Source organism: Microcaecilia unicolor, chromosome 1 (genome assembly GCF_901765095.1).
Source record: "Microcaecilia unicolor chromosome 1, aMicUni1.1, whole genome shotgun sequence".
Taxonomy (NCBI): Eukaryota; Metazoa; Chordata; class Amphibia; order Gymnophiona; family Siphonopidae; genus Microcaecilia; species Microcaecilia unicolor.
The window spans coordinates 57,762,873-57,781,254 of record NC_044031.1 but is presented as its reverse complement, the minus strand read 5'-3'; the positions used below and the strand labels follow the sequence as shown (position 1 = coordinate 57,781,254).

Genomic DNA, 18,382 nt, shown 5'->3' with positions numbered 1-18,382 from the left:
CTCTCCACACCAGAAATCTCAGCCGAAATACAGGCCAAAGTATCAGCCTGCCTGTCTGACATTGCTGCCTGGATGTCTCAGCACCATCTGAAACTAAACATGACCAAGACTGAGCTTCTTATCTTTCCCCCTAAACCAACCTCTCCTCCTCCCCCATTCTCTATTCCTGTCTCATCAGCTCATAACCTTGGGGTCATCTTCGACTCCTTCCTCTCCTTCTCTACACATATTCAGTAGACTGCTAAAACCTGTTGTTTCTTTCTCTAATATCAGCAAAATTCGCCCTTTCCTTTCTGAGCACACTACCAGAACCCTCATCCACACTGTTATCACCTCTCGCTTAGACTTTTGCAACTTGCTTCTCACAGGTCTCCCACTTAGCCATCTCTCTCCTCTTCAATCTGTTCAAAATTCTGCTACATGACTAATATTCCGCCAGTATCGTTGTGCTCATATTAGCCCTCTTCTCAAGTCACTTCACTGGCTTACTATCCGTTTCCGCATACAGTTCAAACTCCTCTTATTGACCTATAAGTGCATTCACTCTGCAGCTCCTCTGTACCTTTCCACTATCATCTCTCCCTACATTCCTCCCCGGGAACACCATTCAATGGGCAAATCTCTCTTATCTGCACCCTTCTCCTCCACTGCTAACTCCAGACTCTCTTCCTTTTATCTTGCTGTTTCATATGCCTGGAATAGACTTCCTGAGCCAGTACGTCAAGCTCCATGTCTGGCCGTCTTCAAATCTAAGCTAAAAGCCCACCTTTTTGATGTGGCTTTTAACTCCTAACCCGGTTTGCATTTGGTTCTCAATGGAATATGGCATATGGTTCTCAATGGAAGAGGCTCTTCGCCATCTGATGTGAGGGTGAGGCCATAGATCCTTTCACTAGTCCTATATGAGAACTGCTTGACTATCTTCAACAAATACCTTCTATATCTGTCAGAGGTGGGTCTTAAGATCCGGAGATGCAAAGGCGGTAGAATGAGAGGACATGAAATGAGATTGAAGGGGGGCAGACTCAAGAAAAATGTCAGGAAGTATTTTTTCACAGAGAGAGTAGTGGATGCTTGGAATGCCCTCCCGCGGGAGGTGGTGGAAATGAAAATGGTAACAAAATTCAAACATGCGTGGGATAAACATAAAGGAATCCTGTTCAGAAGGAATGGATCCTAAGGAGCTTAGCCGAATTTGGGTGGCAGAGCCGGTGGCGGGAGGCGGGGATGGTGCTGGGCAGACTTATACGGTCTGTGCCAGAACTGGTGGTGGGAGGCAGGGATAGTGCTGGGCAGACTTATATGGTCTGTGCCTTGAAAAGGACAGGTACAAATCAAGGTAAGGTATACACAAAAAGTAGCACATATGAGTTTATCTTGTTGGGCAGACTGGATGGACCGGGCAGATTTTTTTCTGCAGTCATCTACTATGTTACTATGTAATTCAGTAATGGTTCACCTCAGTGCACTTAGAGTGTATCATCATTGGGTAGAGGGTAAACTCATCTCCATTTAGCCTTTAGTTGTTTTTTGTGGATGTTACTATTTATGAAATCTCCCATCAATCCCCCCACAGTGTCATGAGGCCTCAATGTTCTTACCCAGTTGATGAAGGCTGCGTTTTGATCCAGTAGACACCTGCTACTTAATGTATCTAAACTCAGTGGTCTCTTTTTTTTGGTGGTGGTTAGTTCAGTGTGTAGATTTAGTGAACACCAGACCCTGTTAACTGAACCATCTTATACTAATTTATTTTTAATAGAGCAGTTTTGTGAACCCATCCATAGTTCCTTTCCTAAAGTTGTGCCAGAATTCCACGTAATTAGTCAATAGTCCTTCAACCTTTTTTCCTAAATCACTTGCCCATAAAGGTGAAAGCTCACTGCACACTTTGAGACTGCAAGAGAGCCTTGGAATTTTGTGTGGTGCAGACTAAGGTCCATAGAGTCAACCCAGCTTTTTGTGTCTCTTGACTCAAAACAGGATGCGGGCTGCCATCTGCAAATACACACTTTTATGATTCAACATTTTTATTGATGACAAGCCAAAGCAATCACATCCATGAATATACAAGTACAAGGTTGCAAATAAGAAAAATTACACAGTAAGAACCAATGATATAGTCCGTCATCAAACTTTTAACATTGTGTCCCCCCCCACCCCTCTATTCCCCCCCTAACCTGTTCCTTCCCCCTCACCACACATCTCAGAATCCTCCCCTCCCCCCCCCTCCCCCCCCCTCCCCCCCGCCCCGTCCCCTCAGGAATTGTCATATGTTCAGTGTTCATCCACTCACTTATTTTTCACAATGTATTAAGAATAAGGCTTCTCCCTCTCTGGGATAGTTTGTCCAAGAAGCATTCCCAGATCTTAATGAACCACACTTTTCGTTTACAGGAGCCCCTTGCCTCTCTCGCGTCCCACGACATCAGCTGGCGCACTTGATTGCGCCAAAATACATGCTTTTAAATTGGCTGGCAGAGTGCATTTCTTTCACTTATGCCCAGGCTGGGCTGACTCTAAAGGGTCATATCATGGCTCATAATGTCAGAGCTATGGCTGCATTGGTAGCTGAGGTTTGCCTCCTTAATGGAAATTTATAGAGCTGTGACATAGATTTCTGCCCATAAATTCAAACTGCCTAGGTAGGAACTCCCATTACAACAGTAGGTTTGGCCAAACAATCCTCCGGAATCTATTTTGGGTTTAGAATCCAATTCTGTCCTGCCTAGTCTCTTCTCATTCAATTCCAGGCTTACTTCCAAGAAAACAAAAAAACATAAAATAATAAAATTGTATATTACCACCAAAAATATTGGTATTTGCCTGTTGCAACACTGCTTCCCTTTAACTAGGGAGTCCCATATGTGAAAATTCAGAGTCCTGCTTTTTCTCAGAGAAAACAGCTACCCTGTAGCAGGTGTTCTCTGCAGATAGCAGGACTTGAATCCTCACAACCCTCTCCTCCTCAATTTGTTGTATTCCTCTAGCTCAGTGTTGGGCAACCACGGTCCTCATGGGCCACATCCCAGTTGGGTTTTCAAGATTTCCACAATGAATATGCATGAGATTAATTTGCATGTACTGCTTCCATTGTATGCAGGTAGATCTCATGTATGATTATTGTGGAAATATTGAAAACCTGACTGAGTTGTGGCCCTTGAGTTGTTACCTACCTCTGCTCTAGCTATCAATGGACTGAGGAGGTCCCACATGACAGCAGCAGGTGGGAACAGGCGTACACTGTGATATGGCCCAAACGCTTCTGATAAATTTGCTGGGGTACAGTTTGTTTTGTGTACCAAGCTTCATCGGTGATATCAGTGATGTCACCACACATGAGGATTAGAGAGGTGCACAGGAAAAGGGGTTTGTGGGAATTCTGCAGGTCTGACTTCAAGGTTTGTGGGTTTCCCCACACAGTTTGAAGTTGTTTGCAAGAGAGTAGTCAAAATTTCTGGCAGCGCACAGAGAGAGGCTTAATGGAGTGCCAGAATGAGGCTTGGAATGCCCACAGTTATATCTGGAACACCAGACTGAGACCTGGAACACTGAATAGTGAATATTGCCCAAAAAAACCATGGGGAAGCCATGTCCAGGAAGGTGGGAGGCTGTTGGAGTCTGGAGGAAAGTTTGGGGTGGGGTATTGAAGGAAGTACCTGTGGGAGTGGGTGAGGAAGGGGGAGACTAATTACAGGGATGGGTGAGAATGGAATGAATATTAATGGTACTGGTGGGTATGGGTTAGATTCCATGGGGATGGGTGAAATTTCTGTTCCTGTGCAACTCTCTAATGAGGATTTAAGTCCTGCTGTCCTCAGAGACCACCTGGTACAGGTAAGTTACTTCATTTTTTCTATACTGTATGATGTAAATTTGTTTCAGATGCTTATAATAATCCTTGAGATGGCTAGTTACTTTGAATACTGTGTTTTCGGCTAGTTACTTTGAATACTGTGTGTTCTCAAAATTAGGCTAGACCTACTTTTATTTACACTTAATATTCTCTTCTGTTATTCTTTAAAGATTTTAATCAACTGGGTAAGTGTAATAAATGTGCTTTTTGCTAGGATTCTTTCAACATTTTACCTCTTCATTAATTATGAAAAATAGCCATTGAAGGTTTCCACTTGCATTTGTTTAGTGTGATACACTTTGATAATGAATTACAGCTGAGACTGCCCTGTAAATCTTTTGCTTTGATTTGATTATACTTCCCAGTGGCCATAAGCTTTGACCGTTGAGTTCAGCTGCTTCAATTCAGAAAATACATTCTACCACTTCCTATCCTCTGGTTTGTTTGGGGTTTTTTTTCCCCTTCACTGGTCCTTGCCACCCACTTCCGTTTTGGATGTTGGTTGGGAAGGGTTATAGCCACTCCTAGATGGCTGCTGCTGGACTCCGAAAGAAGAAGGAAATACCATTTTTTTGGAAACTTAGCAGTAATGTTTGAGTTTTGGCTAGACCCACTGGGGTGATGTGTTTAAGACCGTAATGCGCAAATCAGGTTCTTAGTTTGAAAAGTTGTTTAAATCAAAGACCCAATTTCATATGAGAAATCTGCAGTATTGATTGATATCTAATATGTCTGCAGTCAGGTTAAGACCTGCATGTTCAACTTTCTCAAAAGGGAAGTCAAAACTTTGTTGCTGTGATGGATGAAAAGGTCAACATGTTAACTTGTTTAAGTTTTAATTTACTTGATAAATCACCTTCACAAAGGAACAACAAAGGTGTGCAAATTTAAAATTAGCAAGTAAAAGCAGAAAAGGGAATAAAGAATAAAATCTAGCAAGTAAACACAAAGGCAGACAAAAACCAGTTTACGGGGTGGACAAATGTGACAAGAGGAACCTATTACGAAGTAAAGAAAAGTTTTGATGTGAAATATTGGGTATAGATCATCTAGGAATGGCAAATTATTGTCCATCAAGGGTCACTGGTTATTGTCGGACAAATAGGTATAAAGATTATCTTTTAGGCCTTGACAGCCTTTCAGGATTGAATTTGGAAAGCTGTTTAAGTAAAGATGACAGCATACAATCACAGTGAAGGAGACAAAGATCACTTAGGTGATATTCAAAGTAAGAGTTCTTTATTAACATCCATGGACTCAATATGGGCCTATGTTGCGGCCGCAGAAGTTATCAGATGTAACTGTAGTGTATAACGTTTTCTGTTGTCTGTAATTATGAGCACACAGCTGGACAGTCATGCATGCAGAGTTTTCACTGTTTTAAACTGCAGTTACATCTGATAAAAGACTCCTGAGGCAGGCCTTTTGGCCAAAACACAGGCCCGTGTTGAGTCTGTGGATGTGAATAAAGAACTCTTACTTTGACTATCGTTTGTGTGATTTTTGTCTCCTTCGCCGTGGTTGTGTGCTGTTGCTGTTTGTGAGGGATTTCCTCTGTTTTGGTCAGTTAACTAAAGGTAACAGAATGAGTGGCAGCATGTTGATGTTGACATGGAAAACAAAATCTGCTTAGCCTGTCAACATTTAACTATTATGTGATATCTTAACTTGCAGGCAGGGTTGATTGGCTGAAGTGAACTCTGACTTCTGGGAAATGGAAGCTGAAGACTAATATCTTTGTGGTGAATAGTTTAGCCCCAGTCTTGGATTTAATGACATTTACCCACAACACTAAGCTACTAAAATTCTTCTGTTATAGAATGAAAGAGCAATTGCCACAGATTCACTTGCCAAGAAGGAAAACGCTGTAGTTTTGGATATTTTCCCTCCATGAGCAATGCTATCTGTAGTACAAGAAAAGATAAGAGCTTTCAAATGAGAAGTAATACTTGATACCTTGCTAACTGTAAAGATAGAAGAACAGCTCAAATTATCAGACACTGTAAACATTAGTACATAAGTATTGCCATACTGGAACAGATCAAAGGTCCATCAAACCCAGCAGTGGCCAATCTAGGTCACAAATACCGGGCAAGATCCCCCCCCAAAAGTTCAAAACATTTTATGCTGCTTATCCCAGAAATATTTTCCCCAAGTCCAATTTGATAATGGTCTATGGACTTTTCCTTTAGGAAGCTGTCCAAACCTTTTTTTAATCTCTGCTAAGCTAACTGCCTTTACCACATTCTCTGGCAACGAATTCCAGAGTTGAATTACACATTGAGTGAAGAAAATTTTTCTCCAATTCGTTTTAAATTTACTACTTTGTAGCTTCATCGCATGCCCTCTAGTCCACGCTTCACGTCTACCCGTTCCACTCCACTCATTATTTTATAGACCTCTATCATATCTCCCCTCAGCCATCTTTTCTCCAAGCTGAAGAGCCCCAGCTGCTTTAGCCTTTCCTCATAGGGAAGTCATCCCATCCCCTTTATCATTTTCGTTGCCCTTCTCTGCACCTTTTCTAATTCCACTATATCTTTTTTGAAATGTGGCGACCAGATTTGAACACAATATTCGAGGTGCGGTTGCACCATGGAGCGATACAAAGGCATTATAACATCCTCATTTTTGTTTTCCATTCCTTTCCTAATAATACCTAACATTCTATTTGCTTTCTTAGCCGCAGCAGCACACTGAGCAGAAGGTTTCAACATATCAACGACGACACCTAGGTCCCTTTCTTGGTCGGTGACTCCTAACACGGAACCTTGCATGACGTAGCTATAATTCGGGTTCCTCTTTCCCACATGCATCACTTTGCAGTTGCTCACATTAAATGTCATTTGCCATTTAGACATCCAGTCTCGTAAGGTCCTCTTGTAATTTTTCACAATCCTCCCTCGATTTAACTACTTTGAATATCTTTGTGTCAATAACAAATTTAATTACTTCACTAGTTACCCCCATATCTGGGTCATTTATAAATATGTTAAAAAGCAGCGGTCCTAACACAGACCCCTGGGGTACCCCACTAACTACCCTTCTCCATTGAGAATACTGACCATTTAACCCTACTTTCTGTTTTCTATCTTTTAACCAGTTTTTAATCCACAATAGGACACTACCTCCTATCCCATGTCTCCCCAATTTCCTCTGGAGTCTTTCATGAGGTACTTTGTCAAATGCCTTCTGAAAATCCAGATACACAATATCAACAGGCTCACTGGTTGTAGGGGCAGGGCTGTATTCTTCATTTGAAGTGACAGTTTCTGAAACTCTGGCATGGAAGTTGAGAGGAATAGCCTGACATCCAAAGATTACTCTGATACAAATAATGCTAGATAGAGCAGGAAGGCTTTTGCCAGCCAAGCTCTTATGCTGTCAGTGGACCGTTTGCCCCCCTGTGGTTCAGTAGGCTTTTCAGAGCCTTAAAAGCCACTGTTATCCAGCTTTTTAGTTTTGTTTTAGGACCTAAACTTTAGATGTGAATGTTTTTGTGGCTGTTTGTATGTTAAAGGTTGGCTTGTTGAGGGTGTTTTTTTTCTCACCTGAAAGTGGTAAGATTTTTCAGAGCAGCAAAATTTGTAGATACCTAAGGTAGTGGTTTTCAAACAACTTCTCTGTGACACCCTCCCCCCTAGACCAGTCAGTCTAGCATTCCAGGCATCTCAAATGAATATGCATAATAGATTTTGAGTGCTTTGGTTCTGAGGACCAAGTTGGTGAATTATGATCTTATGCATACTTATTAGGAATATCTTGAAAACCACATTGATATGGCCTAAGATGCTGAGGCCACCATCTTCTTGGAGTTTGTTGGATGCTTTTAATGGTGCCTCTCTGTACCTCTTACAGTGCTTTCATGTAGTGTTTGCTATTTGATCAGCCAGGAGATTGAATGAATTAAGAGCAGTATCCTCGAGTTGTCTTTTTTTTTTGTATTTTTTTCCCAGACACTATAGCAATGATTTTTTTTTCTTGACACTGTTCCAAATCTTTGTTTCTAGAGTTAATTCTCCTTTTTTATATTGACCAAAAAAGTGTTTTGCCCAGTTTGTGACCTATGCCCAGGAGTCCTAAAATGTGAAACTGTAGCTCTCAAGAAGACGTAAAATATTACCCAGCAAAGACAACATTTTTAAAGATGTATGAACAGTTATTTATATTGTCTGGTGCTGGTAAAAGTTCTATTAGCTGCTGTGACTTGCATCTCAAGATAGATTATAGTGTGTTTCACTGAATCATAGTAGCATAGTAAATGACGGCAGATAAAGACCTGTACGGTCCATCCAGTCTGCCCAACAAGATAAACCCATTTTACATGGTATGCGATACTTTATATGTATACCCGAGTTTGATTTATCCTTATCTTTTTCAGGGCACAGACCGTAGAAATCTGCCCAGTACTGTACTGTTCTTGTACTAAGTTCTGAAGCTAACGCCTAAGCCCCTTAAAATTTACACTCCAGCCCATCCCTATCTATTCAGTCACAATCAGGGCATAGACTGTAGAAGTCTGCCCAGCTCCTGTTTTGTTTCCCAATTACCGGTGTCACCACCCAATCTCCGCTAAGATTCCGTGGAACTATTCCTTCTAAACAAATCTATCAAATTCTTTTGAGTATCTTCAGGGTACAATCCAGTTCTATTTTTACTTCATATGTGGAGGTGTTTGCCTTCATGGAAGAGAAACGCAAAGTAATAACAGCGTTGAATTCATAGTTTTATGGAGAAATACCAAATGAACCCCAAGTGACCATCCTTGGAAGCAGCATGTCAGAGATGAATTCTCAATCCAAATGTGAATTTCTTTTTTAAAATCTTTATTTAAGTTTTTACCAAACATAACATTTATGAGTGATATTACACTAATTGAATTAATGTTCCATTCATTGCAAAAAAAATTATTCTACACATAATAATACTCTTTCTAACGACCACAATAATATGAAATTGATCCAAGAAAGAAAATAGAAAAAGAGATTCCCTGCTTAAATAAGCAGTTTCACATTGAGTTAAATCAAATAAGTAGCTACATTCCCAAGTGGGTTACTCAAAGCCTGTATACAGCATTGCATAAGTGACTTGACTTGTACATTTACCTCTTCTCTGCTTTTTAGCAAATCTTCTAATTGTTTTGGATCGAAAAACTGATATTGCTTAGACTGCAAGATTAATCTACATACACATGGATATCTCAAAAGAAAATTTGCCCCGATCGCCAAAGCTCTCAGGCGCAACAACAAAAACATCTTGCATCTCTTTTGAGTTTCCCTGGATAAATCTGAGAAAACTCTCACTTTTGATCCCAAAAATAAAGAATCCAAGTGTCTAAAGGAAAGTCTGAGGACTGTGTCTCTGTCCATTTCCAACGCAAAGGTTACAAGCAGTGTAATTCTTTGTGTTACCACCTCAAGAGACGACTCTAGGAATGCAGTAATATTCATTGCTCCTTGTTCTGGTAAATTTACTGATGTTTTAACATCAGTCTGTAAATAATAAGCTGTAGTTATTGGGGGCAATGAATTTTCAAGCATGCCCAGGGTCTCCGTCAGGTATTTTTTAACCATTTGCGTCAGAGTAATCAACGGTGACCTAGGAAAGTTTATAAATCGTAAAGTTAGTCTCTTAGATTGGTTTTCTAGATATTCCAGGCGTCTTAAGGTAAAGTTCTTGTCTTTTACTAACGTTTGCTCCACAAGTTCAAGCTTTCCAACTTTTTCAGACAGTCTTTTAACTTCAGAGGCTTGGCTTTCACTAGACTTTAACTGAATCAACGCAGTCTCTGACAAAACTTTTATTGTCCCCATATTTTTTTAAATTACAGTTTGTAATGCAGATTGGGTCTTGGAAGTCAAGTCCCAAAGTGACTCTAAAGTCACTACGGGTGGTTTCACTACCTCTCCTATTATACAATCCGGTAGAGGGGCTTTTGAAACTTGTTCCAATATACTCACTGTCCTTGATGAAACGACAGGAGTAGTTGTTATTTCTGGTTCCTCCAAGTTTTCAGCTCCAGTTCTCCTCTACTGCAAGCTCCCTCCCTGCTCAGCCTGGTCTCTTTCCATAGCGGCAAGGCTTGCTTGGAGATTCTCCCTTCCGGGTTGTGGGGGCGCCGTATGCACGATGGGGCTAAGGGAAGCCCCGTCTATGCTGCTGTCCTGCTCCAAAGCGCAGGCTCCCACAGTTGGAGTAGACACCAATCTCGGGACCGGGCAACACCGCGAAACGGTCCATCGTCTCCTGTAGCTGGGGCATTCCGCTCAGGACGGAGGGAACCTCCTGAACCCTGCCTCTCCGCTTGCCCATCGTTCGACGGGTAAGGTGCTCACAGCGGCGTTCGCTAGGGCTGAATCAAAGCGCGTCCGTTGACGCTACTCAGTCCGTCGCCATCTTGGATCCCCAAATGTGAATTTTAACCTTGGGGTGTGCTACTGTGCTGCATTCCTGGGGAACATAATAGAAAGGGAATTTTCATTCCTACCAGTTCTTGATCTGTTAATTCCTACGGCTTTCAAGACTGATACTGTAAGCAAACTGATGTAGATAATACTAAAGAACACTGTCAGGTTGTGAATTGCTATAGAAATGCTCAAATTTGTGGAAGAGGCTGCTGCAGGAGGTAGGATAAGAACTGCTATGTTGCAGCTTCTGGTTTTAAGATACTAATTTCAAACACTATGATCAGCAGTGCCTACAAGTACTTGCTGTTCTGTGAGTCAGTAGAATAGGAATTGTTAGCAAGGACGATTCCTGTTTTATTTTTTATGTCAGCAAGATTTAGCCATGTATGACTAGATTGATAAATGCAAGTAGAAAATGATCAAGTGAACACTAAGAAACAAATGTAAGACCAGTGATTTGTACCAACCGCTAATGGATTTCAAGGGGAGGAAAAGACTTCAGTGACTATAAGACACCTACCTAGCAAGTGGTAACCATAAATCTTACATGAGACCCACCATTAGTAAAAAAAAAAAAAAAAAACTTCCCAAAGCTTTTAATATTCAAATTTTTAAAATCTTTTCTTTTCAACTTCAGCATAGCAAACTTAAGTGTATGGTGCAAATGCAATCATGAATAAGCACAGGGAACTTAACTTTTGAGGCTCTATGGAACCACATTTTTTTTTAAATTGTTTTTTATTTTTTTACTGTTAGCTTCATCAGGGGCAACTTTTTAAAAATTGATAAGCACTCACTAATACAATTGCATAGCAGCTAAGACCTGTTTTTTTAAACATAGAACTCTGTGCATGTGCAGTGAGGTGCTTGCTTTTCTAGAAATGTGAAAGATTCATGTCTGGCAGCAGTGCAGTCATGTGATTCACTCATGTGACTGGTGAACTGTCTACACAGAATACCTGTTACAAGTAAGCAGATGCACATTCAGTTGCACAAGAAGATGTAAAAATGATCTTTGTACAATAATTGAGAGAGAAAAGATTGTATTTGTTGTGTCTTCTGAGAAAGAAACATCTTGAAAAGTTGAACTAGTGCTATATTCGGTAAAATACAATTTTTTTTTCAATAATGAAATATGAAGCATGCAAATGCATGCAGAGCGGCCTGTTGTTATGCAGCATGAATAATGTATCGTGTTAGATTTCACCTAAGATATTGTTATCCATGGATGGTTAACAATAAGGAGGTTTGATAACAGGAGACGGCATGAGCTTATTTGGCCCATTATGTGGGCTGAAGCCAGAAGGCGGAATTTGTCACCCTATCAATTTTATTGATTTGGGTGTACCAAGATGGCGGCAGCTTCATTGGGGAGAATTGTTTAACAATGCTAAGAAATGCAGGTTCATGCATTTGGTTTACAAGAATCCAAGGGCAAGTACAATATTGGGGGTGAAGTGCTTCCGTGTATGAAAGAAGAATGGGATGGGGGTGATTGTGTCTGATGACCTTAAGGTGGCCTAACAGGTAGAAAAAGCAACGGTCAAAGCCAGAAAGATGCTTGGGTGCATAAGGAGAGGGGTGACCTGCAGGAAAAAAGAGGTGATAGTGCCCTAGTATAAGTCTCTAGTGAGGCCCCATTTAGAGAAAAGATTTACAGAAAGATATAAACAGGATGGAGTCGATCCATTGGGTGGCTACCAAATTGGTAAGCGGTCTCGGTCATAAAACATATAGTGATAGGCTCATGAACGTCAACATGTATATGCTGGAAAAGACGTGATAGAGAGGAGTATGATAGAGATGTTTAAATACCTAAGTGGCATTAATGTTCAGGAGGTGAGCCTTTTTCAAATGAAGGACAACTCTGGAATGAGAGGACATAGGATGAAATTAAGAGGAAATAGGCTTAGGAGGAATTTAAGAAAATACTCTTTCACGGAAAGGGTGGTGGATTCGTGGAATTGGTGGAGGTTGTGGAGACAGACTGTTACAATTTAAGAAAGCGAGGAACAGGCACGTGGGATCCCTTAGGAAAAGGAGGAGTTAGGGGTTGCTGAGGAAGGGCAGACTAGATGGGCCCTTTGACCCTTATCTGCCATCATGTTTTATGGTGCTCCCAGAAAGTGATTAAAATTACTGGTTCTTAGGGAGAACCCACTTGGTCCATTCAGAGTGAGACACCCACTATCAGATCCCTTATTTTAAAGCCTGGCCCCCTAGTGGATTTAGGTGGGTTGGGGTAGTGGGGTTAAGGGGGCTTTATTACTAATGGATCTGGGTGTGGGATTGTGGAGTAGGTTCATCATAACTGGATCTGTGAGTGGGGGATGTGTTCTGGAATGGGGAAGTTGGAGGGGATGGAGTGGACTGGCAATATTTTATTGTGCTGACTGGTCCTTTGAAAGACAGCTGGCCCCAAGCAGGCTCACTATCTTTATATTGCTGTGACCAGGAACGAATGATATTCCCAGCTGCATCAGTAGAAGAAAAAAATTTCTAACCCGTTTACTATCCTGTTTATGAATCCGGCAATACATTTTTGCATAATAAAATAGTACAGGAATGCACTATTTTATTACAGCTTACTAAATAGAGACCTACATTTCCTGAACCCCATTGCAGCTGGCTATGACATCAGAAATGACAAAGAGTTGAACCTCTTTCAAATGAAGGAAAACTCTGGAATGAGAGGGCATAGGATGAAGTTTAGAGGTTATAGGCTCAGGAGTATCTAAGGCAGGCCTCGACAATTTTTCTTAAGTTCTAGGAGTCAGCTGTTTTTCTAGGATCCAGATTTGGACCAACTGCAATTTATGCATACTTATGGATCATCCAAGGTAATAATACAATCAACTGCTTATTACAGCATCAGTTTAAACATAGAAAAATGAAAAAAAGGTATGAAGCAGTAGTAAACACAGTGATGTAAAAACATTTCCCCCCCCCCCCCTGATTTCCCCTATTATTGGAATACTAGTAAAAAAGGCCCGTTTCCGAAACCAATGAAACGGGCGCTAGCATGTGGGGTTTTTTTTGTGTGTGTATGTGTCAGAGTTATTTTGTGTGTGTGTGAGTGTGTGAGGGTGGAGTGTGTGTGCAGGTTGTTGATGTGTGTCTTTTTTTTTTGTTTTGTTTTTTGGCTTGGGGGGGTTGGGGGATGTGCTGTGCTATGCTGGCAAAGTGGGATGGATTGGTTTGTGGCTTTGAGGGTGTGTGTCTGTTGTACTGTGTGTGTGTGGTTTTGTCTGTCAAGGAGGTTTGTGGAGGGGGGTCTGTTGGTGAAATGTAAATGTGGTTGTAGGGGGTCAGTCTTTGCTGAGTGGTGGATTGTTTTTTCCGGGGTTTTTTTTTTTTGTGTTGTGCTGAGGCAGCAGTGTTGTTTTAGATGGGCGGAAGGTATTTTTTGGCCGTTTCAGGGCTGCTGTAGGGGAACACTGGAAGAGAAATGTGCTGTGGGAAGCAGCGCCATCTTTTTCCGTTGGGCTGGGGTTCTGGGCATCCTGGAGGTGGGAGACGGCTTGCTTGAGGACAGGGATGGTTGTTTTAAGTTGGCGGAAGGGAGAGGAGCACGGTCTCGGGCCATCGGGTGGTGATCCGGTATGTTCGGTCCATTTCAGGCCGGCTGCAGGGGAATGCTGGAACATGCGCTACGGGAAGTTGCACTGTCTTTTTCCGGGTGCTCGGGGAATCCCCGAGGTGGGAGACGGCTTGCCTGAGGCTGGGGATGGTTGGGCACGGCCGCTTTGGCAGAAGGGGAAGAGGAAGAGGGTGGGGAGTTACCTGTAGCTGCGTGAGAAAACAGGTATTCTTTGTTTTGTATTATTAGTTTGCATTTCTGTTGAAGAAAGAGTGGATGCCTTTTGAATGATGGAGGTGGTGCGTCGGTGTGCGGTTGTTTTGTTAGTTTGGCAGCCAGTCTCCAGCGATTCCTAGGCAGGGAAGGAGTAGGGAAACACGCTCCGCGTGTTTCCCTACTCCTACCCCTTCCTTGGTCGCTGTTGGCTGCTGGCTGGGTCGCGGGTAATCCTTCCAGCTGGGCCGCAGCTTGTCCTGTTTGCCCACGTCACAGATGGTGACGGGCACGTTGTTTTCCGGCTCCTCTGACTCCATGTCAAGCGATCCCAAATATAGTCTTTGCTATGGGCCCTCTGGCACTCGTCAGTACTGGCATTAGGCATTTAAAAATTTCTCCCCCCCCCCCTCCCAGTCTATTTTTGCACATACCCACAGCAGGAATATTCTTCTCTCGTTCCAGCGGTGGTTCTGTGCTCTCTGTGCTGCACAGATAATGAACCATTCTGCTGGGGAATGCTCCTCCCTTATTGTCACGTAGTTTCCTCTGATTGGTCCGTCTTACGTTGCCTAGTGTTGCCTGGGAACGGTGTTGTGATGGTCCTTTGTGTTTCAGAATGTTGAGGGTGTTTTTTCTGATTGGTCCGTCATGCGAGGGCGGGGCAGAGAGACATGGTCAGTGTTGTGGCTTCACCACCATGAATCCATGAACTCTTCAGTGAGTGACTGAGTGACTTCAGAACGTTGTCTTCAGAACGTTGAGGGTGAGTTTTATTATAGTAGATATGTCACATTGAGTGGCAAATTTTAAACAAAATTTAATAGTAGACAAAGGGAAATGGGTAAGTTCAACACTGAAATAGAAGGAAACTGTTGTGAGAATGCACTACCGTTAAAACAAAATCGTAAGGCAGGCCTATATAACCATAAAATTCATATTAATGGAGACCAAAACTCATTACCTCCACCAGAACTAAGATATGCCAAGTATCCCTTTCTCTGCCCCTCTTACCCACAAACTCTGTGGACCCACAGAGAATGAGTGGGAAGGAGAGAGGGAGGTGGAGAGACAGAAAAATGCTGGACCCATAGGAGTAGCCATTTTCAATCCCTCATTTCCACCCCAAACCCACACAGTAGTCTCTGTCATGGTTCCTCACCCTTAACCCACATCACATCCCACACAGTATTCTCTAATGATCCCCTCACCATCTCTTTGATGACTTCCCACACCACATTCTACATGTTAGTCTCCCATGGCCCCCCACCCTCACCCCACATCATGTTCCACATAGTATTCTCTCATGATTCCCCCCCCCCAACCATCTCTCTCTCATGACACCCCACCCAACCCCACATCCCACCTTCACATCACATCCCACCCAGTAGTTGCCCATGATCTACCCCACATGACCCAGTAGTCTCTCATGATCCCCCCCCCCCCACACACACAACAAACCAGTAGGAACAGCGCATGAACTGGCGAGAGCAGCATTGGGGAGGGGGGGGGGATGATCGGCAGGATCATTGGGAGTAGAACAGCCTGCAAAGGAAGTGTCTCCAACCTTTGGCTTAAATTTACTTTCAAAGAGCCTTTGGTTTGTTGGGTGGGGTGGATCATGAGAAGCTACTGGGTGGTGTGGGGTGGATCATGGGAGACTACTGGGTGAGATGTGGAGTGGGGGTGGGGGGGGGGGGGACATGAGAGACTGCCCAAGAAATTGAGAGTAACCTGAAAGAGGGAAAGGGGGTGATGGAGAGGAACCTGAAAGAATAGAGTAGAACTTGAACTTCCTTTGAGAGGAAGAATATGAAAAATGGAGCAGGAGAGTAGAAGATGGAAAGGAATATAAGCCAACATATGGTTATTAATTTAATAGAATAGGAGATGACTAAGAAAAAGAAGAGGAAATAAACATGTGAGAGGCAGAAGCATAGCCAGGTTGAGAGCACAGGAAGACTGGATTGGTGCATATTTTAAACATGACATCACATAAAAAAATAGGCGCCGTCGCCATCAGAAGTCCGTCTGGGGTGGCCTGCTCCCATGTCAACCCACCTAGCTACACCTCTGGTGAGAAGGTAGGTGGTGGAGAGGAACTGGGAAGATGAAAGAAAAAGATGAGTAAAGGAATGTGAGAAGGGGAAGATCCTTCTTAAAATCCTAAATCTGCCCAGATGTTTTTAGAAATAGTATACAAAATGGGGAAATACTTTTTTTATGAACCTTTATTTTTAAGTTAGTTATTTCCATCAGTAGCTTCGTGTTTCCACTTTGTTGTGGTTTCTGATCACTAGATTTTGGCAGTGCTTGAAATTTATTAGGCTTACTGTGTTGTGGTGTTCTTTTATCTGTCAGTTCATTAGCATTTTCTTTTTCTGAGCTTGTTTTATATTGTGTTTTTCTGTAGACACCAAGGGGTAAATTCTATAAATGGCACCTAAAAAATTTGACAGTGAAAAAACCCCGCTTAAGCAGTATTCTGTAAGCTGTGCCTAAAGTATGGTGCAGTTTATAGAATGCGCATTTAAGCGGAGAGTCTCGTGTAAGTTTAGGCATAGCCATTTGCGCCAATGAAAACATGGTGCAAATGCCTGCACCTAAATTTACGTGTGGCGCACCATTCTGTAATGAGGCGCGTAACTCGAAACTATGCCCCAAAAGGCCCATAATCTTTCCATTTCTTTGACCCCTTTTTTTGGAATGCATGTAAATTTTAGGTGTGAATCCCGTGCCTTTATGCACGTTGGTCCTAATTAAATCTAATTAGTATCAATAATTGTTAAAAAGCCAATTGTTGACACTAATTGGGAATGTGCCTAAATTTGCACGCTGAATTTTTGGTGGCCTTTACAGAATCAGGGGCAAATAGGAGAAAATTATAGAAAAATCTAGCTTCATGAGCACATGAGTTCGATTCCCACTTCAGGCACAGGCAGCTCCTTGTGACTCTGGGCAAGTCACTTAACCCTCCATTGCCCCATGTAAGCCGCATTGAGCCTGCCATGAGTGGGAAAGCGCGGGGTACAAATGTAACAAAAAAAATATGTGGCTTCTGTTTAAAACATTTCTTGTTAATATGGGTACTAGTGTATATGAACCTGGTTATGTAATATATATTTTTTTTGTTTTTTTGTACCCCGCGCTTTCCCACTCATGGCAGGCTCAGTGCGGCTTACATGGGGCAATGGAGGGTTAAGTGACTTGCCCAGAGTCACAAAGAGCTGCCTGTGCCGGGAATCGAGCTCAGTTCCTCAGTTCCCCAGGACCAAAGTCCACTACCCTAACCACTAGGCCACTCCTCCACTCCTGAAACACATGTTAACTGCAACAGAGCACATAGGAATAAAATGGGTCCTGTGGCAGATAATGTGCTCTAAAAGACCCTCATAATCTTTTTTTCTAAACAGAATAATTCTTAGGAATGATATTTTCTGAAGGTTACCCGTGTATTTTGTTTATAATTCACTGGAGGGCAAGTTTGCAAGTTCCACTGCAGACAGCGTTAGCTTATTTATATTCTATTTTTAAAGCTGCGTTTTAATAACAGTATGTTCTTGTTAACGAGTTATTTAAATCTTTTGTGTGCTGCTTCTGGATCTTTTATGAAATTCCACCATTTTTGAAACATTTTAAGAGAAGGCTGGAATTTCTTTGAGGTGCTAGGGAATTTAAGCTTGCGCTTTCCATTGTTGACCAGTCGGTTTTACCTGATAAGCTCACAGCCGTTCTAATAACTTGTTTGTTTGTTTGTTTTTTGTTTTTTGTTTTTTTTTTCAAACAGATGAAAACTTTATTCTCAAACATGACAGAGCATTCCTTTTATCAATGGCAAACCGAGGGAAACATACCAATGGTTCTCAGTTTTTCATGTGAGTAGGCTTGATTTAAGAGGTTGTTGGGTTTATTTTTAAACCCTTAAAACAAGGAGGTGTTATTCATGAGAGGGGGTATTTTTTTGAGACATTTCACATCTCAAATGAAAGAAAATGGAAACGTCAGCCTTTTAGACTTTAAACCTGTAATATCCCCAAATTTAACACAGGGCTTTTTTATCCAGAAGGTTTAAAAATTACAAAAGACTGCCTTATCACAAGTATTTTGAAACTGACTTCTGTCTGCTCCCTATGTCCTTTAAAGTAAATTTGACTTAAGCTTTTTCCCATTCCTGCAGAACTCTTGTTTTCTGTTGCTGAGTGGAGTATAAACATGGAAAAGCTATAGCTGTAGTAAGAGTAGCAGCAGAATGGTATATCAGTATAGTTGAAAATGGTTCCATAAGAGAAGGTGGGGGCTGTACAGTTTCATGTCAGAAGATAGGTT

At 42.0% G+C, this 18,382-nt stretch overlaps 1 protein-coding gene across 5 annotated transcripts in view; it reads left to right on the top strand.

The window, feature by feature from the left end:
- NKTR (natural killer cell triggering receptor) overlaps positions 1 to 18,382 on the top strand; it is a 364,002-nt gene that overhangs the window by 100,541 nt on the left and 245,079 nt on the right. For all 5 annotated transcript variants that reach the window (XM_030197676.1, XM_030197654.1, XM_030197662.1 and 2 more), the window contains one exon: positions 17,844 to 17,931. In XM_030197676.1, the coding sequence (XP_030053536.1) occupies positions 17,844 to 17,931 (88 nt within the window). The remainder of the gene's footprint in view (positions 1 to 17,843; positions 17,932 to 18,382) is intronic.